The sequence below is a fragment of the Orcinus orca genome, chromosome 3 (genome assembly GCF_937001465.1).
Source record: "Orcinus orca chromosome 3, mOrcOrc1.1, whole genome shotgun sequence".
NCBI classification, from domain to species: domain Eukaryota; kingdom Metazoa; phylum Chordata; class Mammalia; order Artiodactyla; family Delphinidae; genus Orcinus; species Orcinus orca.
The window spans coordinates 136205298-136232191 of NC_064561.1; the positions used below are offsets into that span (position 1 = coordinate 136205298).

Consider the following 26894-nt stretch of genomic DNA (forward strand, 5'->3'; position numbering starts at 1 on the left):
AGGGGTCCTTGGGGTAACGGAGAGACAAGCCTGCAGGCCGCCCTTCTCCCGCTAATGCTATGCCTGGCCTCCCACTAGCCACACGTTCTTCCCTCACCTCTCGGGTCTCCGCTGCCCAGCCCACTCCTCCCTTCCGCTCGCCCGCGCTCTGGGGCTCTCAGGCCTGGGCCTCACCGTTTGGTTCGGTCCGGAATGGCCCGGCTCTCCCACTTCCACGCTCCAACACGAAGCGGCGTCAGCTCGTCCTGCGCCCCACGCTTCCAGTCCACACGCCGCCGCCTACTGATGCCGAAAGCCGCTTCTAGTAACGCGCCATGTTCCGCGTCGCGGCTCCAAACGACGCGGGCGCTCGAATACTGCGTCACAGACACCCGGAGCGCGTGGACTAGGCAAAGACAGAAAACGATAGGAGAACGGCGAAAGGAGAGGGAGGAGCTTTCCCTTCGAAACCGAAGGCGCCGGGCGTCTAAGGCAGCTCTGTGCGCTTGCGCAGTATAGAGGGCTGGGACCCCCCCCCCCCCGCACCGGACGCTGAGCGACCTGTAACCATGGAAACCATAGTTCGGCTCTGCCCCACTCCTGGGAAAATCAACTGTCCTGGGTTGACTGAAGCTTAAATCAGAATCATTTTCCCTTTCTTATTCCAGATATCAGCTGCCAAACTGCATTGTTTTACGGATCTGTCTCGGTAAATAAGAATTATTTAAAATAATCCTACTCTCAGCAGTCAGCCCTCCCACGAATATTTATTTTTTTAAGGTCCTAAACTTGCTTGGCGCTCCAGTCCAGAACGATAGCAAGAGTGGAAAGATTAAAAGGGAGTAAATCCAGTTCTCTCTGCCTCTGCTTCTAATTAGCTTAGTGACGTAAGTTTTCTTACATTTAGAAAAAAATAGTGTTCACAAAGATTAATAAAAATAATAGATAACATTCATTAATCATTTAGAATGTGCCAGATACAGTTCTAAGGTCTTCAGATGAATCATGTATTTAAATCCTTAAAACAACCCTAAGAGGTTGAAGAAGCTGAAACATTAGAAAGATCAAGTAACCTGCCTAAGTTCGCACAGCTAGTAAGTAGTAACTAGCAGTGTTAGGTTTGAACCAGGCAATCATAAGCCTTGCATTACAAGATGCTCATCACACAAGGGCTATTTTTGAAAGTAAAAATATAAAAATATAAAAAATATAAAAATTACCTAAATGACCACCAAAAGGAATGACTAAATCATGACACATGCATATATAATACAAATTGGCCATTAAAAATAATGTTGAAAAAGAATCTGAAAAAGAATGGATATATGTGTATGTATAATTGAATCACTTTGCTGTACACCTGAAACTAACAAAACATTGTAAATCAACTAACTATACTCCAATATAAAATAAAAATTAAATTTAAAAAAATTTTTAAATTATGTTGATATGTTAACATGTTCACAATGCATTAGGGAAAGAGTGGGTTACAAAACAATATGCTCAGTATGGTTACATTTTTGGAATAAGTATATGCGAAATGTTAGGGTTTGTCACTAGTTGGATGGTATTATGGGCATGTTTTATTTTTAAATTTATTTTGTTTGATTGTATCTTCTGATTTTACTGAAAGGTAATACTTCTCAAATTTTAAACGTGCATAGAATCACATGGGGGTCTTGTTAAAATACAGAACCTGATTCAGTTGGTCTGAGGTGGGGCCTGAGAGTCTTCATTTCTAATGAGTTTCCAGTTAATGCTGCTCTTCATAGATCACACGTTGTGTAACAAGGCTGTAAGGAATATGCAATAAAGCAGGAAAAAATTGCCTAATTTTAATTAAAATGAAAAAATTTGTTTAGAAGGATCTTTTCTGTTTGGAATAATGGGTTCGTCAGATATTGAAGGAAACCTGTAACTCAGAAAAATACACATACATAAATTTTGCCTACAGTTTCAGGGCACCAAATTAAGATGCACTTGGAGGTCCTAGCTTCAGCTACTATGAATGTAAAATCTAGTAATATAGTATGTACAAAACAAATATGTACAGCTGGATAAATCTCATATGACTGCATTTTGTTGCTATATTCTCATATTCTCACGTTCTTTGAAGAAAAAGACAAATATTAAATTAATTTAAATTACATGATCATTGGGCTGTTCAGAACATATTTAAAATATAAATATATGTTCAGTGCTTTCCCCCCAAAATGGTTGAAAACTGAAAAGAGAAAGCAGAAAATTGATGGAGCAAATGATAAGTTAAAGAAACATTAGCTTCCCTCACCCCTCAGTCTCAAGTAGGTTCCAAAAAACAGATATACATAATAACAATGCAAATTATTTGCCTCAGTAATATTATGATTGCTAACTTCTAAATATTCCCTATGTGCCAGTTACTGTTCTGTTTTTTAAGTGCCTGACATTGAACTGTAGACATTTCATGTAGTTTATTATCCTCATCACCACCCTATATGGAAATTATTCTTTCCCTCATTTTACAGATTAGAAGATGATGCTCATGAATTAAGTAATTTCAAATTCTTAACTGGAGAAGCACAGACTCAAATTTAGATACATGCTTTGTGGTAGATAGAATAAAAGATAGCCAAATCCTAGTCCCTGAAACCTGTAAATATATTACTTTTCATGCCAAAAGGGACTTTGCTACTATGATTCAATTAAGAATCTTGAGCTGGAAATATTATCTTGTGGGCCCAATGTATTCACAAGGGTCTTTATAAGAGAGAGACAGGAGTATCCGAGAGAGAGATGTGACCATGGAAGCAAAGGTCACAGCGACACGGGGCCATGAGTCAATGAATACAGGCAGCACAGAGAAGCTGGGAAAGTCAAGGAAATGGATTCTCCCCTACAGCCTCTGTAAGAAACTCTGTCCTGCAGATGACTTTAGACTTCTAACCTTCAGAACTCTCAGACAATAAATTTGTGTTGCTTTAAGCTACTGTTTGTGGCAATTTTTTATAGCAGCAATAGAAAACCAATATGTGCTCCAAAATCATAAGGTTTCGAATTTGCTACACTTCATTTAATATTGTAACTTGGGTAAAATTGGGTCTTGGGCAACTCCATAATATAGTTCATTAGCTGCTTATAGATTAACTCATTAGAAGCTTACCAGCTTGGGAAAATAAGTCTTTGAGAAACTAACTGATCTGCCCTTGGTAATATAATTTTGTAGCAGCTTCAGTTTTGTTTATATTTTTTTTAATTTATTGATTTTTGGCTGCATTGGGTCTTCGTTGCTGCGCGCGGGCTTTCTCTAGTTGCAGCGAGCAGGGTCTACTTTTCGTTGTGGTGTGCGGGCTTCTCATTGCGGTGTCTTCTTTTGTTGCGGAGCACGGGCTCTAGGCACGCGGGCTTCAGTAGTTGTGGCTCGTGGGCTCTAGAGCGCAGGCTCAGTAGTTGTGGTGCACAGGCTTAGCTGCTCCGTGGCATGTGGGATCTTCCCGGACCAGAGCTTGAACCCGTGTCCCCTGCACTGGCAGGCAGATTCTTAACCACTTCGCACCAGGGAAGTCCCTGTTTATAATTTTTAAAAAATTTGAAACAGTATAAGTGTCTTTCATTAAGGATTGATTACATAAATTATGGTACGTTCATACAATGAAATACTCTCTACCTGTTAAAAGTGGTGATATAGATTTATATTCATTAACATTAACAGATGTCCATCATATTTAGTTAGGTAAGAACAATAGGTTAAAAGAATTTTTTATATCCAAAAAGTCTTGGAAAATATCAATAGCTTAATGGAGGTGAACTCTGAGTGATAGGTTTCACTTTCTAAAATCTTTTTGTACTATCTAAAATTTTTTGCAATGTTTAAGTATTACTTTAATAATCAAAGAAATATAATAAATAAAATATTTCTACTTTGGAAAAATAAATATAAGAATACCATGTAGCTTTGTATCTCTTAAGGTGAAACGGCATTTTTTCATATTCTCCTGGTAAGAATGAAAATTGATTCAACTGTTTCAGAAAATAATCTATTAGTATATATTCAGAGACTAAAATGTTCATATATTTTGACTAAATAACTCCATTCTTGTAAATCTCTACTAGGGAAATAATCCAAAGTATAGAAAATATTTTTCATAAATGCAGTAAAATGTGTATGGCTCTATTTTGTACAACAGTGGTATAGGAATGATTTAGTGAACTCTTACACAGTCACAAGATGAAATCTTCTGCAGCAGCTTTCAATACTGACTATCAAGATTGTACAAAAACTAGAAAAAGTGCTTTTTATGTTACTGTATTTTATAGAAAAAAACCAGTAAATTATATGATCTCAACTATGTAAAAATATGTATTGCTAAAACAATAGGAGAAAACACTGTGTGTCAAAACCTTCACAGAGGTTATCCCAGAATAGTGAGATTAGACGTACATTTTTCATCTTCTTTCTACCTTCTGTATTTTCCAGGATTTTTGCAAGTTAAGTTTTTGGTTTTGTTATTTCGTTTACAATGTAGTTGTCCTATCTTTGGGGCCCAGGAAACGCATAAAAGGGGAAAATAAAACCAGTTTTACTTACTACATCTCTGTCATTAATTGTTACTTTGTACACAATTTATTCTTAAATTCATGGTAACCAAAGATTTAATTTTTTAACTCCATACTTTAGAATTCACTTGACTCTTACATTAGCTTGTTATTAAAGAGTGAAATTAATTTAAATTGTATCTAGAATGACTCAGCTAGTATCTTTTGCTTTCCTGCCATTCCATCAGTGATGAGAGTACAGTCATCCCTTGGTATCCACGGGGAATGATTTCAGGACCCTTCCTGTATACCAAAATCCACGAACCTCCAAGTCCCTTGCATAAGATGGCCTAGTACACTGGGTCCTCTGTATCCGCGGATGCGTAACCTGCGAATTGACTATGATGGCAACACTCAGAAGTAGAGACCAAAGGAGCCCACAAAAGGCAGCTGGTGTCCTGCTGTGGCAAGAGCACAGGCTTCCACCCCTACTTCTGCTGCCAACTACCTGAAAGACCTTGAGCAAGTACCTTTAATTTCTGTGAGACTCAGTTTCTTCATATGTAAAACAGCATAAGCATGCTTGCCCTAACAATTTCCCAGGGTTTCATTGAAAATCTAATTGTGTGGAAAGTACTTTGAAACCCATAAAATGCAATGTGAAAATATAATATATAAATACAAATATTAAAAATATAATATGAAATAGGCTCTATAATAATCCACAAATAGAACTCTTAGTACAATAATTTTCCTGTTGTATTTGGAAAGCTTCAAAGTGCTTCATTTTGCAACAGAATATATATTATTTTATGGTAATGATATGAACACATTTATCTGACAGCTGCTTTTGGTAGGTATCAATGATTCGATATTAGATTTTCACTAACAATTATTAGATATTCACTGACAATGCTTAGACTCATCATGCTGGTATTAAACAGAGACCAAAGTCTTCTTTCTTAATTAATTGTATTAATTTAAAATAGCATTTTAATAATCTGAAAAAAATTAGAACATTTTTTATAGAAGACTCTTGCTCATAGTATTCAAGGTATATTACTTCTTTCAGCCAAATTTCATCACATTTTTCTCTTAAGATTTAGACAGCATAGTAGAAATTGTCTCTAGGTACTCTTTGAAATTGTTCTACGTTGTAAGGCAGCACTTCATTTTAGTATTGGATATTGGCACAATATTTTTTTTGTTCTAATCAAATTAAACAGCTTGATATTAAGTAAATTTGATTTTGTTTTATCTTGTCCAGGTGAATTAATTTTTCATAGAAATATAGTATTTCAGTTAATAAATCCATGTTAAAAGTGTGAAATTCAAACATTCTTAATGTTTTTATGACTTTTAAATATATTAAACGTCTGCAAGGAACTATAATTTATACAAGAAAATGCTCACAATGTTTTATTTTTATTCTTTATTATATTCCCTGGCACATTAAGAATGTTATCATTTCAAGCATGCTGTGAATTTAAATAATCCTCTTCTACCAAAGCAAATGTTATTGTAATTATTTTTCAAGTTATGATACACTTTGTTAACAAAAAACACTATAAGAATGGCAGTAATCAATTGTGCACACCCAAACTGAAAAATAATTATTTTTAATTAACAAAGGATATAATTATGAAGCAGAGAAGCATAAAATTATTTTTCACAATTACAAAGCCATTCATAGCTGCAAAGATAACTCAAATACATTCCAGCATAACTTGCATACACATTTCTTTAATGCAGCTCATATCCCAGCCTCACACATTCCCTAGGGCTCATGGATCCATGCTGCACCCAATACTGTCTCACTTCTGAATGTTACCTTGGTACTAACAGAAAAAAAAATCCCAACAATTGGATGCAATTTGGCCAGAAAAATAAGCAATACCAATTATTAGAACAATTTTCCTGTACTGATGAGGGTGCCCTTCCCATCCTTTTTCAATTCTGTAGAAATTCCTCAACCAAATATGTTATTTTAGTGCAGAAAGTAGTGAATCCCTACCTGCAGTGTGCATCAGAATCTCCTAGAGGGTCTGTTAAAAATGCATTTGCCAGGGCCAAATCCTATTCTGATCCAGAATGTTTAGGGTGGGCCTTGGGAATGTGAATTTTCATTACATGTGGTATTTGTTTGTGAGGGCTGCCATAATAAAATACCCCAGACTGGATGGCCTAAATAACAGAAATTTATTTTCTCACAGTTCTGGAGGTTAGAAACTCAAGATCAAGGTGTCAGCAGGGTTTGTTTTTCCTGAGGCCTCTCTTCTTAGCTTGCAGATGGCTGCCTTCTGGCTGCGTCCTCATATGGTCTTTCCTCTGTGTATACACATCCCTGGTGTGTCTATGTGTGTCCAAATTTCCTCCTTTCATAAGGATACCAGTCAGATTGGATTAGGTCACAATCTAAAGGCCTCATTTTAACTTAGTAACCTCTTTTAAGGCCCTATGTCCAAATACAGTCACATTCTGAGTACCAGAGTTTAGGGCTTCAACATATGAATTTTGGGGAAACACAGTCCACTATGTAACATGTGCCCTAGTTTTTCGGATATAGGTGACTCAAGGTTCATACCTAAACAAACACCAATTCAGTCTGTAGGTAAGCTAAATGTGCACACTCACCTCAGTCATTTAGTTTTATGTGGCTTATTTTGTGACAACTTCCAGGAGGGTCTTGCTATTTCACTCCTAAAGAAAATTATCATTTGGCTTCCATCCTTATTGTCTATCATGCTACATAAAATAGTCTCTCCCACCCACCCTGTTGATCTCTTTCTCCTCTACTTTACTTTTTTCTTCATACTTATCATCACCTGACATAATGTCTGTTTTTCCTCACTAGAATGTAAGCTCCACTTTGTTTTGCTCACCACTCACTGTACACACCCCCGTGTGCAGAAGAGTGACCCAGGAAGATGAAAATGTCCTGGAGGTGATCTTGCATTCCTTCTGTCAAGAAAAAGCAAGGTCGGGACTTCCCTGGTGGCACAGTGGTTAAGACTCCGCCTGCCAATGCAGGGGACACGGGTTTGAACCTTAGTCCAGAAAGCTCCCACAGGCCGTGTAGTAACAAAGCCCATGTGCCGCAACTACTGAGCTCATGTGCCACAACTACTGAAGCCCACACGCCTAGAGCCCGTGCTCTGCAACAAGAGAAGCCACCGCAATGAGAAGCCTGTGCACTGCAATGAAGACCCAACACAGCAGAAAGAAAGGAAGGAAGGAAGGAAGGAAGGAAGGAAGGAAGGGAAGGAAGGAAGGAAGGAAGGAAGAAAGGAAGAAAGGTGACTGAACTAAGGAAACTAGGCAATTTCACTGTAATAAATAACAAATGTTAAAAAAAAGAAAAAGCAAGGTTTTCTGCTGAGAAGGAGCTGGGGAGGTGGTAGGGCAGGAGGCCTGAGAAGAATTAAGATTTGAAGATCCTTTATGGAGAATGGGAGAGGAAGATTAGAGGGAGTTCAAGAAGAGCTGGCTAGGCAGCATTCAGAATCCAGCTAAATGTGGAGCCCGTGAATGTCTCCTACAGGTACTGTGTGTGAGCTCCAGCAGTTCTCACAGCTGGAGAGGAGTGGAGAGGGAAAATGGATATTTTGATTCCTCAGTGACCACCATTGCTCCTTGGGATAACATTTGAGGCCCTTCACCCTAAGTTTCTATTTACATTACTTGTTTACTTCTCAGCTACATCAAGTTTCTTTTTCTTCCTTAAATACCCTTATATCTTGACTTTGTCAGTACCATTCCCTTTGAATTCTCAAACTTTCCCTGGCTAATTTTTGGTTCTCTTTTAATGATTCAGCTCAAATATTATATTTTGAAAATGTTACCCAGTTTCCTCAAGTATTAGCCATAGTGCTAATATCATGCCTCTTTTAAAGCACACTGTCTTTGGAATACAGACCTGGGTTCAAGAGGCAGCTGTCATTTACTGTGTGATCTTGAGCAAGACATTTAACATTCTTTTTTTACCCTTCAGTTTCCTCATCTGTAAAATGAACACAACGATAAGCCCCTATTTTAGAGAACTGTTTGAAATGGTGAAATAAGATATCAGCAAATGGTGCTATGTCTTCCTCTATTGATAGAAATTTCTTTAAAAGCAGCAATCAGGTCATGTTCATTCTTAAATTCTTAACATTTGACAAAGTGCCTGGCACACTGTAGATTCTCCAGAATTGTGGAATAAATTAATGATCAGTGGAATTAAAGAGGTAGTTGAAGATGCTACTAGGGTATACAATTTTTTTTCCTAAATTAGAATTACAGCAAAGAAAGAGCAAGGCTTGGGAATGCTCACAATCAATTGTGCAGGAAAGTCTGCTTTGGTAAAAACATAAAAAGATTGTTTCTTCAAGGAAATAAGGTACACACAGAAACATTAAAAACTGAGAACCATTACAATGGCAGGCAAAATAGACATGGACATTGTATTCATGGAACTTACAGTCGGATACATTGTCCTATCACAATACCCAATGCATAACAATTACCACATTTACAGAGTTTCGGACTTTTTGTCTAACTCTCTCAGTAGAATAAACTTTGAGAAGAGCAGTTTCCCATTTAACTTTGAATCTCTAGCAGCCAATAGTGTTTAATACACAGCTAGAGCTCAATATGGAAAAGTTTAGGAAATTAATGACGTGTCACAGAAGGAAGTGAAGCAACTAGTAGCTCTAGTGGAACTAGAAAATTACATTCTCAGAGTTACTTTCTACAACTCAAGCAGCGGAGAACTCACTCCCCTAGAGGAGCAAGCTCCTCTTCCCAAGTTCCTGGGATTCTCACCCCACGATCGGCTGGGAAACAGGAGCGAGGCACGTAACAAAAAGAAACCTTCTTTGGATTTCAGCGATTCCAGAACCTGGCCTGATGAAGCATCCACAGGCCTAACTACGTTAATATAAGTTAAACTTCCTCCACAACCTTGAGGTACCACACCAAAACCTATTTAACCCATTCGGTGTGGGTAGGGGCGAGGCCCCGCCCCCGATTCCAAATTAGCCAATCCAAACTGCCAGAATCGGTAGCGCGGTGTCTTCTGTGATATGTAGGCTTCCGAGGCCAGGCTTTCTCCCAGCTTATGACTTCAGTTCCCGGCGGCCAGCGGGCCCCAAGGTCGGCCCTCTTTCTGGGGGCGCACCACGGAGCAAACCAGTGGGCGGGTCCTCGCCCCTCCCAGACGTGGCCAGAACCTGTGCTGTTGGTGCGGGCCGGCGATTCCCACGTGGTTCGGTGACTCGCGGTTGCAGGCTCCGGTCCTCTCTAACTTCACCGGCCTGTGGGCCTGCTGCCTGCAGAGATGCCGAAGATCAAGGCAGGGGCGAGCGGCCGGTGCCGCGAGCGGCAACAACAACGGCGGGAGCTGAAGAGCGCAGGAGGTGGGGACAGCCGGGAGGGAGCTGGGGTCAGTCGGGTTGGGTCTTCCGGCAGGACCGAACCCGGGGCGAGGACGGAGTTCTGGGCCGGGACAGTGAGACCAGGCGTGGCCCGTGCTCTGGGAGCCGCGCAAGTCCCGGGTTTCCCGGAGCGCGGGCCGCAGGCCCGGCGCGCAGCCTCTGGCTTCCTTTCCAGCAGAAGGGGTGAACTGAAACTGTCTGTCATCCCGGCTTCAAGCGTGACGTTTGGTGGCTCTCGTTGGCGCACATACTTTAACCCAACTATCCTGCTTTCTTTTCTGGGATGGTCCAATATTTGATTTTAGTTGGGCAGTTAAGGCTATTTCATGTTTTCTTCCAGGACTCATGTTCAACACGGGGATTGGGCAGCACGTTTTGAAAAATCCTCTCATTGTTAACAGCATTATCGATAAGGTGGGTGTGGAAGAGGAGAGGGAGAGAGTTATTGGGTTACTGATTTTATTCTTAGGAATATCTAAGCACAGAAAGGATGCCTGGCACAAAATAGATGCTGTATAAATACTTGTTGAATGAATTGAGGAACTGTGTAGGATTCACAAGCTGTCTTCAATATGATTTGCTTCCTTCTGTGGGTCTCGGTTTCTCCTGGCTCCAAATTCTTTTATCTTTCTGTAGATTATTTACTTCTTAGCTTAACATTTCTACTTGTTCGATTCCAGATTATTATTATTTTATTCCCAATCACTTTTTCTAGGCACCATCTATCACTGTTAGTTTTTATTTACTCCAGACCCTAAAATTATGTCTAAACAGACACCTTTGGAAGTTTGTTCCCCAGAGAAACCTATATGGTAGAAGCCAATGCCACACATAAACTCTTTGGAGTATTCTTCCTGTATGGGTCTATTGATGTTCTCTTATTGTTTTGGATGATTGGGTGCTAGGACAAGAAACACAGGTGGTGCAAATTACTTTCAGGATTGCAAAGGAAGCATCCTGGAGCTGTAAAAAGAACATTACATAGGTAATCTCGACTTAGTGTCGTTTACAGAATGAGAATTGGCCTAGCTTTTTAACCTTTTTGGCTCATGGATACCTTTGAGCGTCTGATGAAAGCTATGAACTGCAGCTGTGTGCATACAGACACCAAGTTTTGTGTAAAATTTCTGGATACTCCTGCATCCCTGAAACCATACATGGATGGAGAATTGAGAAATACTGGTACAACATGTTATGGTTCTCAGGCAAGGTCATCATTTTGACCTTTCCAGTTTGAACTTGGTGATAACAGAGTTGATAACAAGGTGCTGTTGGAATCTTTTCAAAGGTAGAAAGCAGAATGCAACTCTCAGAAAGAACTGCTATTCCTGCTTTTCTTACTCCTAACTATTGCCCCAAGTTAGGAGAGGTGTTAGATTTCCACTTGCACCTAATGTTAATGAGATAATTTTGTTAAGCACATAGATCATGAAGGAATCTTCTAAAAAGGGAGTCAGGATAGGATCTAACTGAGCACTTTTGAGTAAAGATATTCAGATGTAAATTAAATTATTACAGATGTTCCTGTAAAGCTAAAGTGGTTGTGCTTGCTTGTAGGCTGCCTTAAGACCAACTGATGTGGTGCTGGAAGTTGGACCTGGAACTGGCAATATGACTGTAAAGTTGCTAGAAAAGGCGAAAAAGGTAAAAAGAGGATTTTGGTATCCTCTTGTTTGGTATCAGAAATTACTATGTGAGCAAGCTCAGGTGGCTTACAGATCTATTTAATTAATTGCTCCTTTGCTAGAAACTTCATCTTAGAAAATATGAGCGAACTGGGTGAAGGGGGTCAAAAGGTACCAACTTCCAGTTATAAAATAAGTAAGCCGTGGGATGATGGACATGATGGTGACTATAGTTAACAGTACTGTGTAGTATATTTGAAAGTTGCTAAAGAGAGTAAAAATTCTCATCACAAGAACATAAAATTGTAATTATGTGGTCATGAATGTTACATTATGTTGTACACGTGAAACTAATGTTATATGTCAATTGTATCTCAGTTTTTAAAAATGGATTAAAAGAAAAAGAAAATATGGGGTATATCAATCAGGAAACAAAACCACATTGGATATTTCAATACAGGGAATTTAATATAGGGAATTGGTTACATGGTTACTAGAGGACTAAGAGAAAAAATGGGAACACTGAGGTAACCCAATAGTAGTAATTACAGAGAGCAGCTACCACCTCTAGGCTCAGGGGAACAAAGCACAGCAATTGGAGTTATTGGACCTTAGGACTTTGGAGGAGATCTAGCACAGGCCTCTGAGATTAGGGTGTCACCTGGCCACTGCTGGTACCTTCTTTGTCTCTTGGCTCACCTAGTTCCAGTTAAATTAGACCACTGTTTTGTCTTCTGGTGGAAGTAGACAACACATTTTAAAGAACTTATCTGAAGAGAGCTCAATGAAGAGACCATTGACAAAATGTGGGAATGTTAAGGGAACCAGTAAACATTAGTGAAAAACCTAGGGACTAGCAACAGCAGGAAATAGTTACTATCCAAAGACCTCAAGGGGCAGGAGGAGGGGAGTGTGTTACCGGAGCCCAGTAAGAGCAGGAGCCATCGAACAGGGGCCACTCATAGCAGAACACAGCCGCTGCCAAAACTTGTGCAAGGCACGGCCAGACATTAGGAAATACTCAGCGTTGCCCCTTGCACCGGTAATGCCTTTCAGCAGGCCGTTGCCTTTCAGTAGCCAATCCCAACCAGAAGTCAAAGGGCAACGGAGCTGAACTGTATGACCCTACAGGCACAGAGAAAGCTGGAGAATGGACCTGGGAGCTAAACAGACTAAACGGCACATATATCTACTCTGTAGATGTGGTCTTCCTGGAAGTCAGTAAAACCTCAGCTTATATTGAAATAAAATTAAAATTTTAGCCTATCTGGCATCCCTTTTCATTTACTTGAGAAGTTATCTGTGCTGTATGTTCTGGATCTCAGTAGATGAGAGAAGTGATATACTCATTCCAGGAGCAGTTGCTTTGTGTGCTTCTAAGAACATTTACTACAAAGACATATTGTGTATTTTTTTCGTCATCAGTTGAGTTACAAAGCGTGGAGCCATATGAGCACAATACTTCTGTCAATTATTTGGGTAGAACGCTCACATAGTCCGGTTGTCTACTTTTCTGGGTGGTGTTTTTGTTGTTGTTCCCTTAACCCCATTCCCACATTTTGTAAATACTCTCTTCATTAAATTCTCTTAAATAAGTTCTTTAAAATATGCTGGTAGAGTACAATTGAAGGAATATTGATGGTAGAATTGGGGAAAGGAGTTTAATTCATTTAAATCATGTAAGAGTTTCCATTGAGATAACAGGAAAAGATTTATACTCTATAATTAACCTAAAAAAATTTTTTTTTTTAATTTAGGTAATAGCCTGTGAACTTGACGTAAGGCTAGTAGCTGAACTTCACAAAAGAGTTCAGGGCACGTGAGTATACATAATAGAATTAAAGTGCATTTCAGTCTCATGAAACAGTATTCTTTTTAATTGCTTTTTTTTTCTTATTATCAGGCCTCTGGCCAGCAAACTTCAAGTAATGGTGGGTGATGTGTTGAAAACAGATTTGCCATTTTTTGATGCTTGTGTGGCAAATTTGCCTTATCAGGTATGTTTTCAAAATGTAGGGAACAGTATATATCCTAAATTGTTTCCTGGTGTGTCTTTCCCAGAACTAACTAGTTAATTCTTTTACAGATCTCTTCTCCTTTTGTCTTCAAGCTGTTGCTGCACCGACCTTTCTTCAGGTTTGTGACAAGAAGAGCAAAGTTACTGCCAAATCTTAGGAAAATTGACAGTTTAGGCCATGAACACAGACAGCCAAAGATGAAGGTTAATTCAGTTGAAAAACTACTGGAGAATTTGTTTTGTAGAAAATACCAATTTGTGTGCTGCTTTCTCTCTCTCTTCTTCTCTCTCTCTCTTTCTCTCTCTTTCTTTTTCAATTGCCAGAGTTATTTGGGGGAGGTGTGGTCTAAGTCCTGCTCCTGAGACCAGGTGGCCTTTCCCTATTTTCTCATGCTCTTGCCATTAGCCCAGGTCAAACTTTTTATTACCTTATGTCTAGATTCTTACAGTGGCCTCCTAAGTGGTTTCTAGTACAGTCTGTACCAGTAGTTTTTGAATCGCAAGTCAAAAACTCCTTAGTACTTATAAAATAGTGAGCCATGACTGTCATTTTTAAAATATTTATTTATTTTTGGCTGCGTTGGGTCTTCGTTGCTGCATGTGGACTTTCTCTAATCGTGGTGAGCGGGGGCCACTCTTCGTTGTGGTGCGAGTACCTCTCATTGCGGTGGTTTCTCTTGTTGAGGAGCACAGGCTCTGGACACGCAGGCTCAGGGGCCATGGCTCACGGGCCCAGTTGCTCCATGGCATGTGGGATCTTCCCGGATCAGGGCTCGAACCCATTTCCCCTGTATTGGCAGGCGGACTCTTAACCACTGCGCCACTAGGGAAGCCCCATGACTGTCATTTAGAAAAAAATGACATGGAATAGAATATATCAGAGGGCATTCAGTGCATGTCATCGAGGTGATTATAGTTTCGTGAAACTTTTTGTTTGAGTTCCCTAAACATATATATAGAGAGAGATTTGTGGCAGGTGTTGCAACGTCAAATGTACTTCTTAGTGTGACTTATTGTCAAAAAAGTTTGAAAGTCAAATCCCAGCTTTGAAGATGCTCTTCTCCTGTTCAGGAGCTTCCCCCTTGCTTGCTGAATAAAAAGTCCACTTTCCTTAACCTGTTAAACCAGGAGGACACTGATGTCACAATCTGCCTCAGCTCTTCCACAGGGATGTTTACCACCCCATGAATACAGTTCAGCTACTGAACCAATTTTGCTCGTTTGGGTTTTGTTTTTTAAAATATTTTTTTATTTATTTGGCTGTGTTGGGTCCTAGTTGAGGCACATGGGATCTTTTGTTGTGGCACCTGGGCACCAGAGTGTGCAGGCTTAGTAGTGTTGCCCTGTGGCATAGTGGGATCTTAGTTCCCCAGCCAGGGATTGAACCTGCATCCCCTGCGTTGGAAGGCAGATTCTTAACCACTGGACCACCAGGGAAGTCCCTGGGAAGTCCCTGGGTTTTGTTTTCCTAGAGGGGCTTATCGACTAGTGCTGATCTGAAATACTTTCTCATCATTGAGGGCTTACATTTGCAAGGCTTATCGACTAGTGCTGATCTGAAATACTTTCTCATCATTGAGGGCTTACATTTGCAAGGCTTATCGACTAGTGCTGATCTGAAATACTTTCTCATCATTGAGGGCTTACATTTGCAAGGGGTTGGAGCTACGGCCATTACACAATGAAAAACAAAGGCAGCTGGATCATTTTGTGGTAATAAAGCTCAGGTTGAAAGTGTTCTCCTCCCTTCTGGCCAGCTGGACTAATTATTAACCCCAGATATTGCTTTGCTCTATTTCCCACTTAAGAAAAGTCATTGCAGTTAAAATACATTTATAGTTGAAAATGACCTTGTTCCTTATTCCTTTCTTCTGTCTTTTCAGATGTGCTGTACTTATGTTTCAAAGAGAATTTGCTCTCCGACTGGTTGCAAAACCTGGAGATAAGTTATACTGCAGACTGTCAATTAATACACAGCTATTAGCACGTGTGGACCATCTAATGAAAGTACGTGACTGTTGTTGAAGTAATGTGGCTTAACTCATCCTTGAGCATCTAGCTGTGCCTTCTGGGAGGAAAGCGTATTTGATTACTATTTAAAGTTGTTTTTGAGAGGACTCCTTAAACATTTTCTGATTAATAGGTTGGAAAGAATAACTTCAGACCACCGCCCAAGGTGGAATCCAGTGTCGTAAGGATAGAACCTAAGAATCCACCACCACCTATCAATTTTCAGGTGAGGTTAAAATAACTAGGTCATTCAGTAAAGGGAAAAAAAAGTCCAACCTGGAAGATGTGTGTCTGTAGCAGCAGAAAGGTAACGAGTCAACCTAAATGTCTAAACAGGAGAGTGTTAATTATGATACATCCCTGTGATGGAGTAGATGGAATTATTTGACACAAGATAGTTGTTGAGGACCTCAAGAGCATGGAAAATGTTTGCAAAAGGTAAAAAGATTAGAATGCCACTGCAATTTGCTGAAGATTATAGCTATGGAAAACATGTATCTATTTGAATAAGACACGGAAAACAAGATAAAATGAAAATAGTTGTGTTAAATAGTATAACACTTTTTAATCAAAATTCTAATTTCTGCCATTTAAAAAGAGAAGAAAGCCAGATGATGTGATGTAAAACCTTACTGCAATCACATGGGATAAAAACGTGATTGCTTATGTGGTCAGTAACTGGTGGCAGTGGAGTGGTTGTCAGTTATTCCTGCAAGGTTTACTTAGGTGTGTTGTACAGGCTATATTCTAAATCATGTCTGTTTTGAGTTTTTTGAAAATGATACTTCGATTTAAATAAATGCCATGTTCTTTGTTCAGATGTGGAACAAATATGTATTTTTCTTCTATTTTTAAAATTGAGGGTAAAATATTCAGTGAGGTGCACAGAAGTGTGAAAATCAAGTATGCATCTTACTTTTGCATATGTGTGCCAGCCAAATCAAGATATAGAACATTTTCATCACTCCAGATATAGAACATTTTCATCACTCCATCACTCCTTTCATTTTTATATATTAACACAAAATAATACCTAGTAGGTATAGGCAGGTTTAATATTCTGTAAGAAAATATCCATCTACTGTTTCAGGAATGGGATGGCCTAGTAAGGATCACCTTTGTTAGGAAAAACAAGACACTGTCTGCTGCATTTAAGTAAGTATTTTACTAATTTATGATATATGAGGGATCAGTGCTTCAGATACTGTGCTAAGTGCTAGAATTTGGTCCTTTTTCCTGAACAGATACCCTAAAGCATAAACATGATCCATGTCCAGACACATTTTTATCTTTTTAATTTTTTTTTTTTTTTTTGTGGTACGCGGGCCTCTCACTGTTGTGGCCTCCCGTTGCGGAGCACAGGCTCTGGACGCGCAGGCTCAGCGGCCATGGCTCACGGGCCCAGCTGCTCCGCAGCATGTGGGATCTTCCCGGACCGGGGCACGAACCCATGTCCCCTGCATTGGCAGGCAGACTCTCAACCACTGCGCCACCAGGGAAGCCCTATCTTTTTAATTTTGTACTTTGTGAGGCAGGAGAACTTAATGAAGAAAAGTTCCTGGACTTGGGAATTAGATCAGGTTTTTGTTTGCAAAATGGGAAATAACCAAAAACTGACCACACATCCTGCCTAGTTTTTCCTTGGAAAGATGAGGTATGATGGACCCCTTCCACATTTTTAAAAGATTTATGGCATTTTAACTTGGAAAAATATAGCAGCAATTTGGGGCCCAAGGTCAAAAGAAAGGTGAAAGCCACAATGAAAAAAAAATGTTTGTAGATGATGTTTTGTGGAGTCTAGAACTTCTTTAAGAATGTGAGAGATGTTTATCAGGACTTACTTTTTAAATATTAGTAGTTGCGATTATTTCAGAAGTTTAAATATTCAACACCTTTTTTAGTTCCTTAATTTCGCCATATGGAACGTAAATTTAATCTTATAATAAACTTAAAGGAAATTATTTATAATCTGACTTGGGAATAATAGTGATATCATGTCTTTATGTAATACAGGTCAAGTGCAGTGCAACAGCTACTGGAAAAAAACTACAGAATTCACTGTTCGGTCCATAATATCGTAAGCAGAAAATGTTTCTGTTGTTTCAATAATTTGTTCTGTTTTAAAATGTCCCTCTATTTCCTATTCTGTTTCATATATCATTACAAGATTCTTAATTTTGAACATTCCATAGGATCCTTAAAAGACAGTATGTCATGTCTAACTAGCACTAGAACTTGAATTCTAACAGGTCATTGCTGCTATGTATTTTGCAGAACATATCTGAACACCCTTGAATACTCCACTCCATCCACTTTTACTGACGGTTTTTTTTTTTTTTGCCATAAAAAGATTCAGTTGAATCATAATTTTCTCAAAGTTTTAAGCTTGTGTAACTTACTCAGCGTAAAATAATTGTGTACCATTTGCTAGCCTTTGAATTGTGGCCGTCCCTTCTTGCTTGTTGCTTACGTAGCAATTACAAATTTAAAGTTACTATTTTCTCAGTGACTTTTTTTTAATACCCAGAAATTGAAATAATTAGAACAAAGTATGAGATAAATAGCAGATTTCTGGTTGTGAACCTCATGTCTCTGTATATTATCTGTGCAACATTTTCTTTAACTAGTTGTGTGTGTGAGCACACATAGACATATCCATATATATAATGACTGTGATGTTTGATAACTTTTTAGTTCTTTCAAGCTAATTAAACGGAGCGGACAGATAAAAGCAAATTTCTTTTGTTTTTTTTTACTCAGATCTTACATGGTTTAATGTACCACATTGCTACCTCCATTTTATGAATAAAGTCATTGTACATCTACCTACATAGGAAATATTATGCTGGATTAAGACAAGTTTTTAGATGAAAGATGTAAAGTATGAAATATTTTCAAGGGCTGGAGAGGCCATCTATGAGAAAAACTTAACTAGCTGGTAAAATGAAATTTGTACCAAGAATATGTTACTTTTAAAGAAGTAACAATTGCTGTAAAATTTATGTTATAGTTTTAATTATTTTATGTTATGAAGTACTTTGTGACGCCTGAAACAACTATTTCAGAATTTCTAAGAAGAAAAAGGGCAATATACTTGATTTAACTCATTCAAGGTCTTCTGTGTATTTGGTATATGCTAAAAAATCAACCACTTAACTAATGAGAGATCCAAGTCTTAATCTGCACAAACAGGCTTTCCAAAACTATCATGAACTGATAAGGTGACTGTTTATGACTTACTGAACTAAAAAAAAAAAAAAGAGTCAAAGTGACTTCATTAAAGATATGTTGTTCATTTATTCTGAATCTTATATTGATAGATAATACCAGAAGATTTCAGCATAGCAGATAAAATACAGCAAATCCTAACCAGCACAGGTTTTAGTGACAAGCGGGCCCGTTCCATGGACATAGATGATTTCATTAGGTAACTACATTTTCCTTTTCCTACATTTTTACATATCTTTACTGTGACACCTTCAGATTTAGAAATTTAAAGGCTTTTAAGTGGTATAAGGTGCTACCTGGGAGTTATTGCATAGCACTTCCATGGTATGGAATAGTATTTGGTGTAGAAGACGGAGGCTAGTTAGCTGCAGCAGAGTGAACACTTCTGTAAGAACAGTGGTGGGGAACAGTCCGAGCCTGGAGATAACCTCTGTGGCAATGTGTGTGGTGGTCTGCATGCTCCTCCCCTCTAGCCCCCTCCCCCAACTCCCATTCACAGTTAGTCTTAACAGTTTGTCTCTTCAAAGTAGCCTGTAAGGTAAAAGAATCATAATATATATAGTTGGGTCTTTTTTCTTTATTGAGAATAGCTTTTAAGTATGAAATAATATTAGTTACAATCATATCTGGTTATCATTTCTAACTGGTTCAGTAACTTATTTTGTGGACTGAGGCAAGTTCCACACACCTGAAGCAAAAGAAGGGTGTCATAATTAACTGGGCAATATAGACTGAAATTTGTTTTCCTTGGATTAAGAAAGTAAGTCTTAGCAAAGCAGAGTAAGGCGTCAAATTACCCAGGTAATTATTAACCTGTATTCATTGTTTTTAATCACTAACACTCTGATTTCCTAACTAATAAACCATAATTTTTTTCCTGTTTATCCAATTCATTTTTAAAGCTTCCATGGTCTAGAGGCTGATAAAAAAAGAGGGTAGATTGTTATAAAAGTCATTGGTTTGACTTTTCTATGCTAGAAACACAGTTGTATGTAATTGAGACAAATGGCGCTTATATTTTATTGGCAGGCTAGCAGTACTACTGAGTCTTTATTAGATGTTAATCCTAGGAGTTGAACATTATTCATAAGTACCTATCTTCCTTTTTCAGATATCTTAACCCATCTCGATGGTTCTTATGGGCCATTCTGAAAATAATCTCGGGCAGGTCTAAGTAGAAATATTTCATCTTATTTTCCTTCATTCTTATTAATCTTCTTCAAGGTTACTAAACATGCAGTTTGCTAACTAGGATCTAATAAGTACACAGGTATCCAGAGAGAAGCAGTATTTAATTTGAAACTCAGTAACAGCGAACTCAGAGAGGAAGAATGGACACATGAGATTAGCCATTCATCTCTCTCCTGCCTCTAATTCCAAACAGCTTCACATCCACTTACCAGGCTGAAATGAAACAAGGGCCAGTGTCCTCTTAGGCCAGGGACAGTGTAGGTCTAAGATCATTTTAAATTCATCATGCCTTAAGACATACAGGCTATGACAGAAGAGGCACCAAAATGATGTGGTTTTAACCAATATACATCTCATAAATTTAGTTGAAGAATAAAGTTTCTTTAATGACTAGTGTTAGGAGTGGGTGGGCTTCACAGGTTTGCTGATGTATTTGTGTTTTAGAATTCATGGTATAGGGACTATGTATGCACTGTTACTTGCTACAAACTAGCATTTCAATACCATCCCATTTTGGTTTCTTTTTCCAGATTGCTACATGGATTCAATGCAGAAGGTATCCATTTTTCTTAGGTATCTGCAGAAGAGAAGTTTCCAAACTCAACAAAGTAGAATTATATATTCTTAATAATTTGAGAAGATGAACTATGCTTGGACACTATGTGCTTGACTATTTTTGATTTACTACTGTTGTCACCATTTATTACTCTGAATTTTTAAGGAAGTAAGTCAATTCTAACTATACAGGTTTTTTTTTTTTTTTTTGGATTTGGTTTGATTTTAATACACAACATAGGGCAGGGTCCAATTTATACATGATACTCTTCAAGTTTAAGAGCCGCAGACACGCACAACTTTACACTTAAAAAAGTTATTTCTAACAGTGCATTATATAAAGATGTTACACTAATATTTTCTATGTTACATATTACTATGAGAACCTTTTTTTAGGATTTTAGCTCTTTAGGCCTTTGTTCTTCAAGTCATAAGAAAGTTAAAGTATGCTTAATTTAGTCACATATTCCCCATACCATTTTTTCTTGTTATTCATGTGTACAGTAAAGCAATTGTTTCCTTGTTTCCTAAAATGTTGTTTTGCTTCTCTCATTCTTTCTCTGTTTATCCTATATAATTTCTATCACTGCCTACCCCTTTAGCAATCCTGCAGCATAATAGGCTAGGGTTCTAGGCAAGCCTGAGTCTGCTACTGCCACCACATGGTGCCAGGCATATTACTTCTGGGCATTCCTTACTTGTAAATGAGGATGCTCAACTAGAATGAAATGAACTATAAGATTGTATGTTTTTTCTTGGCGAGATAGTCATAGATTTAAAATTTCAAAGGGTTTTATAAATCAACACTGGCTTTAAAGTTAAAATCCAAATTTTAACAGAGGTACACTGAGTGAACCTAGAAGGAAAAGATAGGTTTGCATAAATAGATTTTTTAGAAATCTGGCTTCAAAGTGATATATTAAAACATTCCTATATAACTAAAATAATGTATATTTTTAGTTAATTATTAATAGGGATATCAGCTTTCAAGTCTGAGAAAGTAAAGAATGTTTAATCCAGATCCAAAAAATTTAAGTTATTCTTTAAATAACTGCACAAAGCCACTTTTGTTACATAAATACTACATAATTAAGAGTAGGTTTTTTTAATCTCACAAAACTACTTAATTAGCAAAGTTCACTTGTACCATCTCTATCCTTAAAGGAAAATTTAAATTTAAGATTTAATTCAGCTTTCCCTCTTATTTATTTCCCTGTCCTCCTATGGACTGCTGAGTTTCAGTCCCTTTTATAACCTTCAGATTTCCCTATCTGTAAAACTGAGGGAATGGATTATACTACCAAGATCTTTTCTGGTACTGATATTTAATACACCTTGAATACTAATCAGAATGAAGCCATTATAGTATAAGGCAGTACATTTCAAATTGAGGAGACCTTCCAGAGATAGTACCCTTCTAATTTAAATAATAAATTAAGACTTATCTGTTGTGCTTTAAAATGAGTAAATTCACATATCTCTATGTCCTTTGAAGATCATTCCATAGATTTAATAATAAGCACACTGTGAAAATCTACACTTGTTCTAGATTTCAAGTTTACAGAGGAGCTTTTCACCATGGTGTTAGGATTCCCACAGCGACCTTCTGAGTTCTGTGGACAGTGAAGTAGGGAATCTGGCTCATGTGACTCTATTCATAGCTTCCCATTAGCCCATATGAATGAGCTGGTAGTTCCCTAGAGTAAATCAAAACAAGACACCCTTGGGAGACTTTTTTGTTGTTAACGTACTCCTAGACACTATCCTGGGAACTGAGGGAAAACTCCTAGAGAGATATATAAATCTTCTAACAAAATATTTACATGAAAAGTGGCCAGTTTTCTTCCTTGGAATAGCAATCTGTAAAAATAAGTGCCACCATTTAAAAAGCAGCATGCCCTAGATGAGCTGATTGGTGAGAATTCAGCGATGCTCATCAAATCATGGTGAAACATCATACGTTAGGTAATGGCTGGAGCTTGGGTCAGATGTGCCTTTCAAGGCACAGTCATCTCTTTCTTAGCTTAAATTCTTTTTCAAGAGAGTTATGTACTGTCTATTCTTGGCTTAAACTAACAGTTCTATTATGGACTACTTTCAATGTACATGTACATATTCATGCATCAGAAGCCAACTTCCTTTAACAGTACCATTTAAAAGGTTCATTTTGGGGTGCTAATGGACACTTCAACTTAAGTAATGGTATTGGTAAAGATCAAATTGCACTATTAGTCTTGTTAATACCACACTGGAACACACACTGCATATATATGTATTATCCTAAGATAAAACTCTTTTCAGAATTTCATTACTTTTTATTATACACCAACTAGTTTATATTTTAGTTCTTTACAAAGAAAATGCTAAGAAAATTATAACCACATGTTATATGGTTTTAAAATCATAATTCCAGATTTTTTTACATATAAGATGGAATGGTCCAGCAGCTATGTCCACTGTCACAGACTTTAGTTCCATTCATTGATATGGCACATCCTGCAAATCTAGTCACACACAAAAAATGTCTCAATTACAGTAAAAATGTACACACAATAAAGGTAATTTACAATGACAAATAAGGAATGTAATTTATCTTGGCTGTGCTTCAGAAATTTAGGGTCAGTAGCCTTAGTCAAGGCACAAAGCAGGAAGAGGTGAGCACAGCTGTTTCTAGAAGTGGGCAAGGTATGTACAATCACTGATGAGGTATGCATGCACGCAAAGGATTTAAAACTGCTCAGTCTTGCTATGAAAATTGAACTGAGTTAAAAGGAAATGCTGTGGCTTCCCCCTACTATTCACCTCTGGATCAAGTCCACAATCTTACTTCATCATACAGAAAATAAAATTGGCAAGGATCTTCAAAAGTAAATCACTATGTGGGTAAATGAAACAAAATGCTTCACTATTCCCAAACCTTGGTTGTGCCTTCTGGACTAGAAGCATCTTGTAGACAAAGGAGTGTTTCACAAAATTGAAATGTCATTCAGGTTGAAGGGACAAGACATTTTCCACAGACACTTAAAATTTCAAACTTTCGAATGGCCCTTACAGCTGAACCATTGTATGTTACAGTAGCGAGGGTTCTGGGAATCCTTTAGCAGCAAATGCTGATTTAAAGGGCACGGGGTCTCTTCGGGTTGATTTGCTTGCTGGCCTGTTCTTCCTCTTGTAGAGCTGCACGAAAAGATTTCACTTTATCTTGGAAAAAGAAAAGAACAAGGGAATAAGTTTTGCATTACATGCAATGCAGCACACAACTTTATGGGTCCTATCAAATCAGCTCTCTTTATTAACTCAGGATTTTTCCTTCTTTGTTGTCCAGAAACTCAGAACAGTGCTCAACTATAGCAACAGACTCATTAGATTCCTGGAAATACTTGTGGGTTTTTTTTGTTATCTTCAACAGATTTCTGTTCCATTTGGCACATTTTACAGCATTCAATTTTAATTTATTTGAATTCCTTTTTGCAGTGTAAAGAGGCTATATATGTGTGTAAAGTAGACATTTCTTCTCTCAATATTAGAAAATGTCTATTCCCAATTCCTATTTTACCTTTTTAAACTATGAAATTTTAAGATTATTTGAGTTTTTAAGAAGACATGTCATTTTTTCCTTATCAGGGATTGCAAAAGGGCATGATGGGGAAGGGAAATTACAGGACATACATTTCTTGGCCTTACAATTCTGTCCTACTGTCTATCGTGTACTGATTCAGTCACTTAAGAGTAAGAAATACGTAAGTAAAAATTGGAGGAGGCAGATAATAGCTGTGTGAAGATGAGAAATCTTTCCATAACAGTGGTTCTCAATTTGGGAGTGATTTTCGCTCCCCTCCCGGGGACATTTGGTAACATCTACAGACATTTTTGATTGTCACATTGGGGTGGTACTACTGTCATCTAGTCAATAGAGACCAGCGATATTTGTAAGCATCGCACAATGCACAAGAGACAGCACCTTCCAACAGTTTCCCAACTTAAAATGTGCAAAGATTATGGCTTTCAGAAAAAAGGAGAGATATAAAGTTGGTATCTCAATTTCTTTCCCCTCTTCCTAAGTAAAACGATGTTGAAAAAGTTGACTTTTCTGAAATTTAGAAAGGAATTTAAGGGGACTTCCCCAGTGGTCCAGTGGCTAAGAATCTGGCTTCCAATGCAGGGGACACGGGTTAGATCTCTGGTTGGGGAACTAAGATCCCACATGCCATAGGGCAACTAAGCCTGCACCGCAACTAGAGAGAAGCCCGCATGCCGCAATGAAGACCCAGCACAGCCAAAAATAATAAAAAATAAGAAAGGAATTTAAGGACTTCTGGATTTGATGCCTGGTAATACAAGATAATAGCTCTCAAACTTCTTATGTTAATAACAAAATTATCTCTGGATGGTAAAAAAAATTTTTTCTAAGGAAGGACTGAATAATATAATATCTAGGTAGTAATTTCTTCAAAGTTTGCTTGCTTATACATGAATCCTGAGAAAATTAAGGAAAGGAACTAAGTTGAAAGCTACATCTTACAAAGAAAAAAAATTAGGATGCATTGTGATCTGTCTTCTGAATAAAATGCATACCGAAAAAGCTGCTTGTGCATTATGACAGATTAGAAAAATGATCAAAACACTTTAAATCAAGGCTTGAATATGAAGAACATGAAAAACAGCAAATTTTAGAAACCCTACATCTGCACAAACAATTCTAAATTGGCAAAACGGTCACTGCTGACTCTATAAGATACGATTTCAAATAACCAACTTTACAAAGAACCTAGTTTAAAAAATTTGAAGCAGCTTGTCTGATGCTAAAAACTAGCAACTTCAGTCTGGTTTCATGTTGCACTGCATGCACACACAAAGAAACCTACTTGCATATAAATGAAGATAGCTAATTAGCCAAAACCTAAGAAAGCACATACAATACATGCTTATCTGAAACTGCAGAGATAAGCTAATTAAAAAGCCGAGAAAGAAGCCATGGCATGTAGGTAAACCACATGCCTCCCTTCATAAGCAAAGTAGAAAGAGTTGTTTTGAAACCTTCCCCTTCATTTTTTAAAACAAGTGTTCAAAGGAAAAACATGACAATATGCACAGAAAGGAGATGCACATAGGAGGCTAAAGAAAGATGACCCGTAAAAGACCTAAACCAAGAAAAATAATTCTGAAAAGCATCGGCCCACCAAACTAAAACTCTGAATGGGTATACAAAATTTACAAACTTGTTAAAATATATTGTCCCTCTTTAATCATAAGATGTCTTTACCTTCTCCAAAGACTAAAAAAAAAGATGACTAGAGAGCACTTGAAATGAGTTTTCATGTTTCATTTTTAGAAAAATCAGAATGGTTCGTTGGTCTTCAATACCTCTAGAAAGATGTTAAATGTACCCATAATTTTCACTTCAGATATCTTCTTACAATATGAAATCCTCCCACTAATTACATACAAATATTAGGCAGATTTCAAACACTAAAATGAAAAAAGAATTACCCCGCAGCTCAGTTAAAATGTCTATTTTTTGCTCAAGAATAGCTTCAAGTTGTGTAGCATATGAATCTACATCATAGTCTACTTCTTCAGTCATCTCTAGGAGAGCCTTTTCATCTTCTAACCATCGAATAGATTCCTGAAATGACCAAGAAAAAAAAAAAATCAATAATCCAATGAGGCTATTTATAAGACAGAAACCAATTAATAAATTTCATGTTAATCAAACATACTCAAGATAGTATTCTCTAAAATATTAATAACCATAAAACATCTTTATTATAGAGTAAAACTAAGAAATATTTCCTTAAATTTGAACACAAACGCCACTGTGACAGGCCAAGTAAGATGACTTCATTTTCCTATTATTACTCTACTTTGAGTGGGATTTGGGGGAGGGAATGAATCAGACACACACACACATACATCAATAAGCATAGTAAATCTCAAACTTCAACAGCTGTCCCTAAAACAGAGACAACGGGTGTAATAATAAAGTTACTGATCAATCTGATGAGGCCTATGGGAGCCCAGAACTTGTAAATCATCTGGAATTAACGTATCTATTTGGGGCCTCACAGTGGTTGAGCCAAGAGGTAATCCTAAATTCTACACACTAGCTCTTCAATATTATCGACTGTAAGGGAACACTGCATAGCCCTTTTTTTTTGGCCGCACCGTGTGGTTTGCAGAATCTCAGCTCCCTGACCAGGTATTAAACCCGCGCCCTCCACAGTGAAAGCGCAGAGTCCTAACCACTGGACAGCCAGGGAATTCCCAGGATAGCCCGTTTTAGAAGAGTCAAATGAACCACTAAACAGTAGCTACTCACTACTATTCATAAATGCTTCAAGGAAACCATTCCTTTTTTAA

General features: G+C 37.8%; 3 protein-coding genes and 1 long non-coding RNA gene across 19 annotated transcripts in view; 1 reads left to right on the forward strand and 3 right to left on the reverse strand.

The window, feature by feature from the left end:
• IPO11 (importin 11) overlaps positions 1–350 on the reverse strand; it is a 263491-nt gene extending 263141 nt beyond the window's left edge. For 6 of the 10 annotated variants that reach the window (XM_049707903.1, XM_033437895.2, XM_049707905.1 and 3 more), the window contains exon 1: positions 175–349. The gene's annotated coding sequence lies outside the window, so the exon portion shown is untranslated. Of the gene's footprint in view, positions 1–97; positions 117–174 lie in introns of those variants that run through there. The other 4 variants (XR_004486171.2, XM_033437898.2, XM_004275193.3 and 1 more) reach the window with 3 other exon arrangements.
• Positions 351–2238: 1888 nt separating this feature from the next.
• LOC125963983 (uncharacterized) lies at positions 2239–9619 on the reverse strand. The gene is made up of 3 exons (XR_007476432.1): positions 9298–9619; positions 8411–8494; positions 2239–3525 (listed from the first exon to the last, which is right to left on the reverse strand). It is a non-coding gene; the product is annotated as an uncharacterized LOC125963983 (long non-coding RNA).
• A 41-nt stretch (positions 9620–9660) lies between these two features.
• Positions 9661–21067, forward strand: DIMT1 (DIM1 rRNA methyltransferase and ribosome maturation factor). 4 transcript variants are annotated; one of them, XM_004275192.3, is made up of 12 exons: positions 9661–9890; positions 10249–10322; positions 11466–11552; positions 13291–13352; positions 13437–13530; positions 13620–13669; positions 15434–15557; positions 15694–15786; positions 16651–16715; positions 17574–17637; positions 18881–18987; positions 20510–21067. In XM_004275192.3, exons 1-12 carry the CDS (start codon positions 9812–9814, stop codon positions 20550–20552), a joined length of 942 nt encoding a protein of 313 aa, XP_004275240.1. In that variant the 5' UTR covers positions 9661–9811; the 3' UTR covers positions 20553–21067. The 4 variants fall into 4 exon arrangements, with proteins under 4 accessions (XP_004275240.1, XP_004275239.1, XP_033293792.1 ...); XM_033437901.2 differs by lacking the exon at positions 10249–10322 and having other exon boundaries at positions 9751–9890; XM_004275191.3 differs by lacking the exons at positions 18881–18987; positions 20510–21067 and having other exon boundaries at positions 17574–18389.
• KIF2A (kinesin family member 2A) overlaps positions 18834–26894 on the reverse strand; it is a 72061-nt gene continuing 64000 nt past the window's right edge. For 3 of the 4 annotated variants that reach the window (XM_004275188.3, XM_033437899.2, XM_004275189.3), the window contains 2 exons: positions 26025–26160; positions 18834–23735 (listed from right to left, as the gene is read on the reverse strand). In XM_004275188.3, the coding sequence (XP_004275236.1) occupies positions 23650–23735; positions 26025–26160 (222 nt within the window). In that variant the 3' untranslated portion in view covers positions 18834–23649. The remainder of the gene's footprint in view (positions 23736–26024; positions 26161–26894) is intronic. The other variant, XM_004275190.3, reaches the window with a different exon arrangement.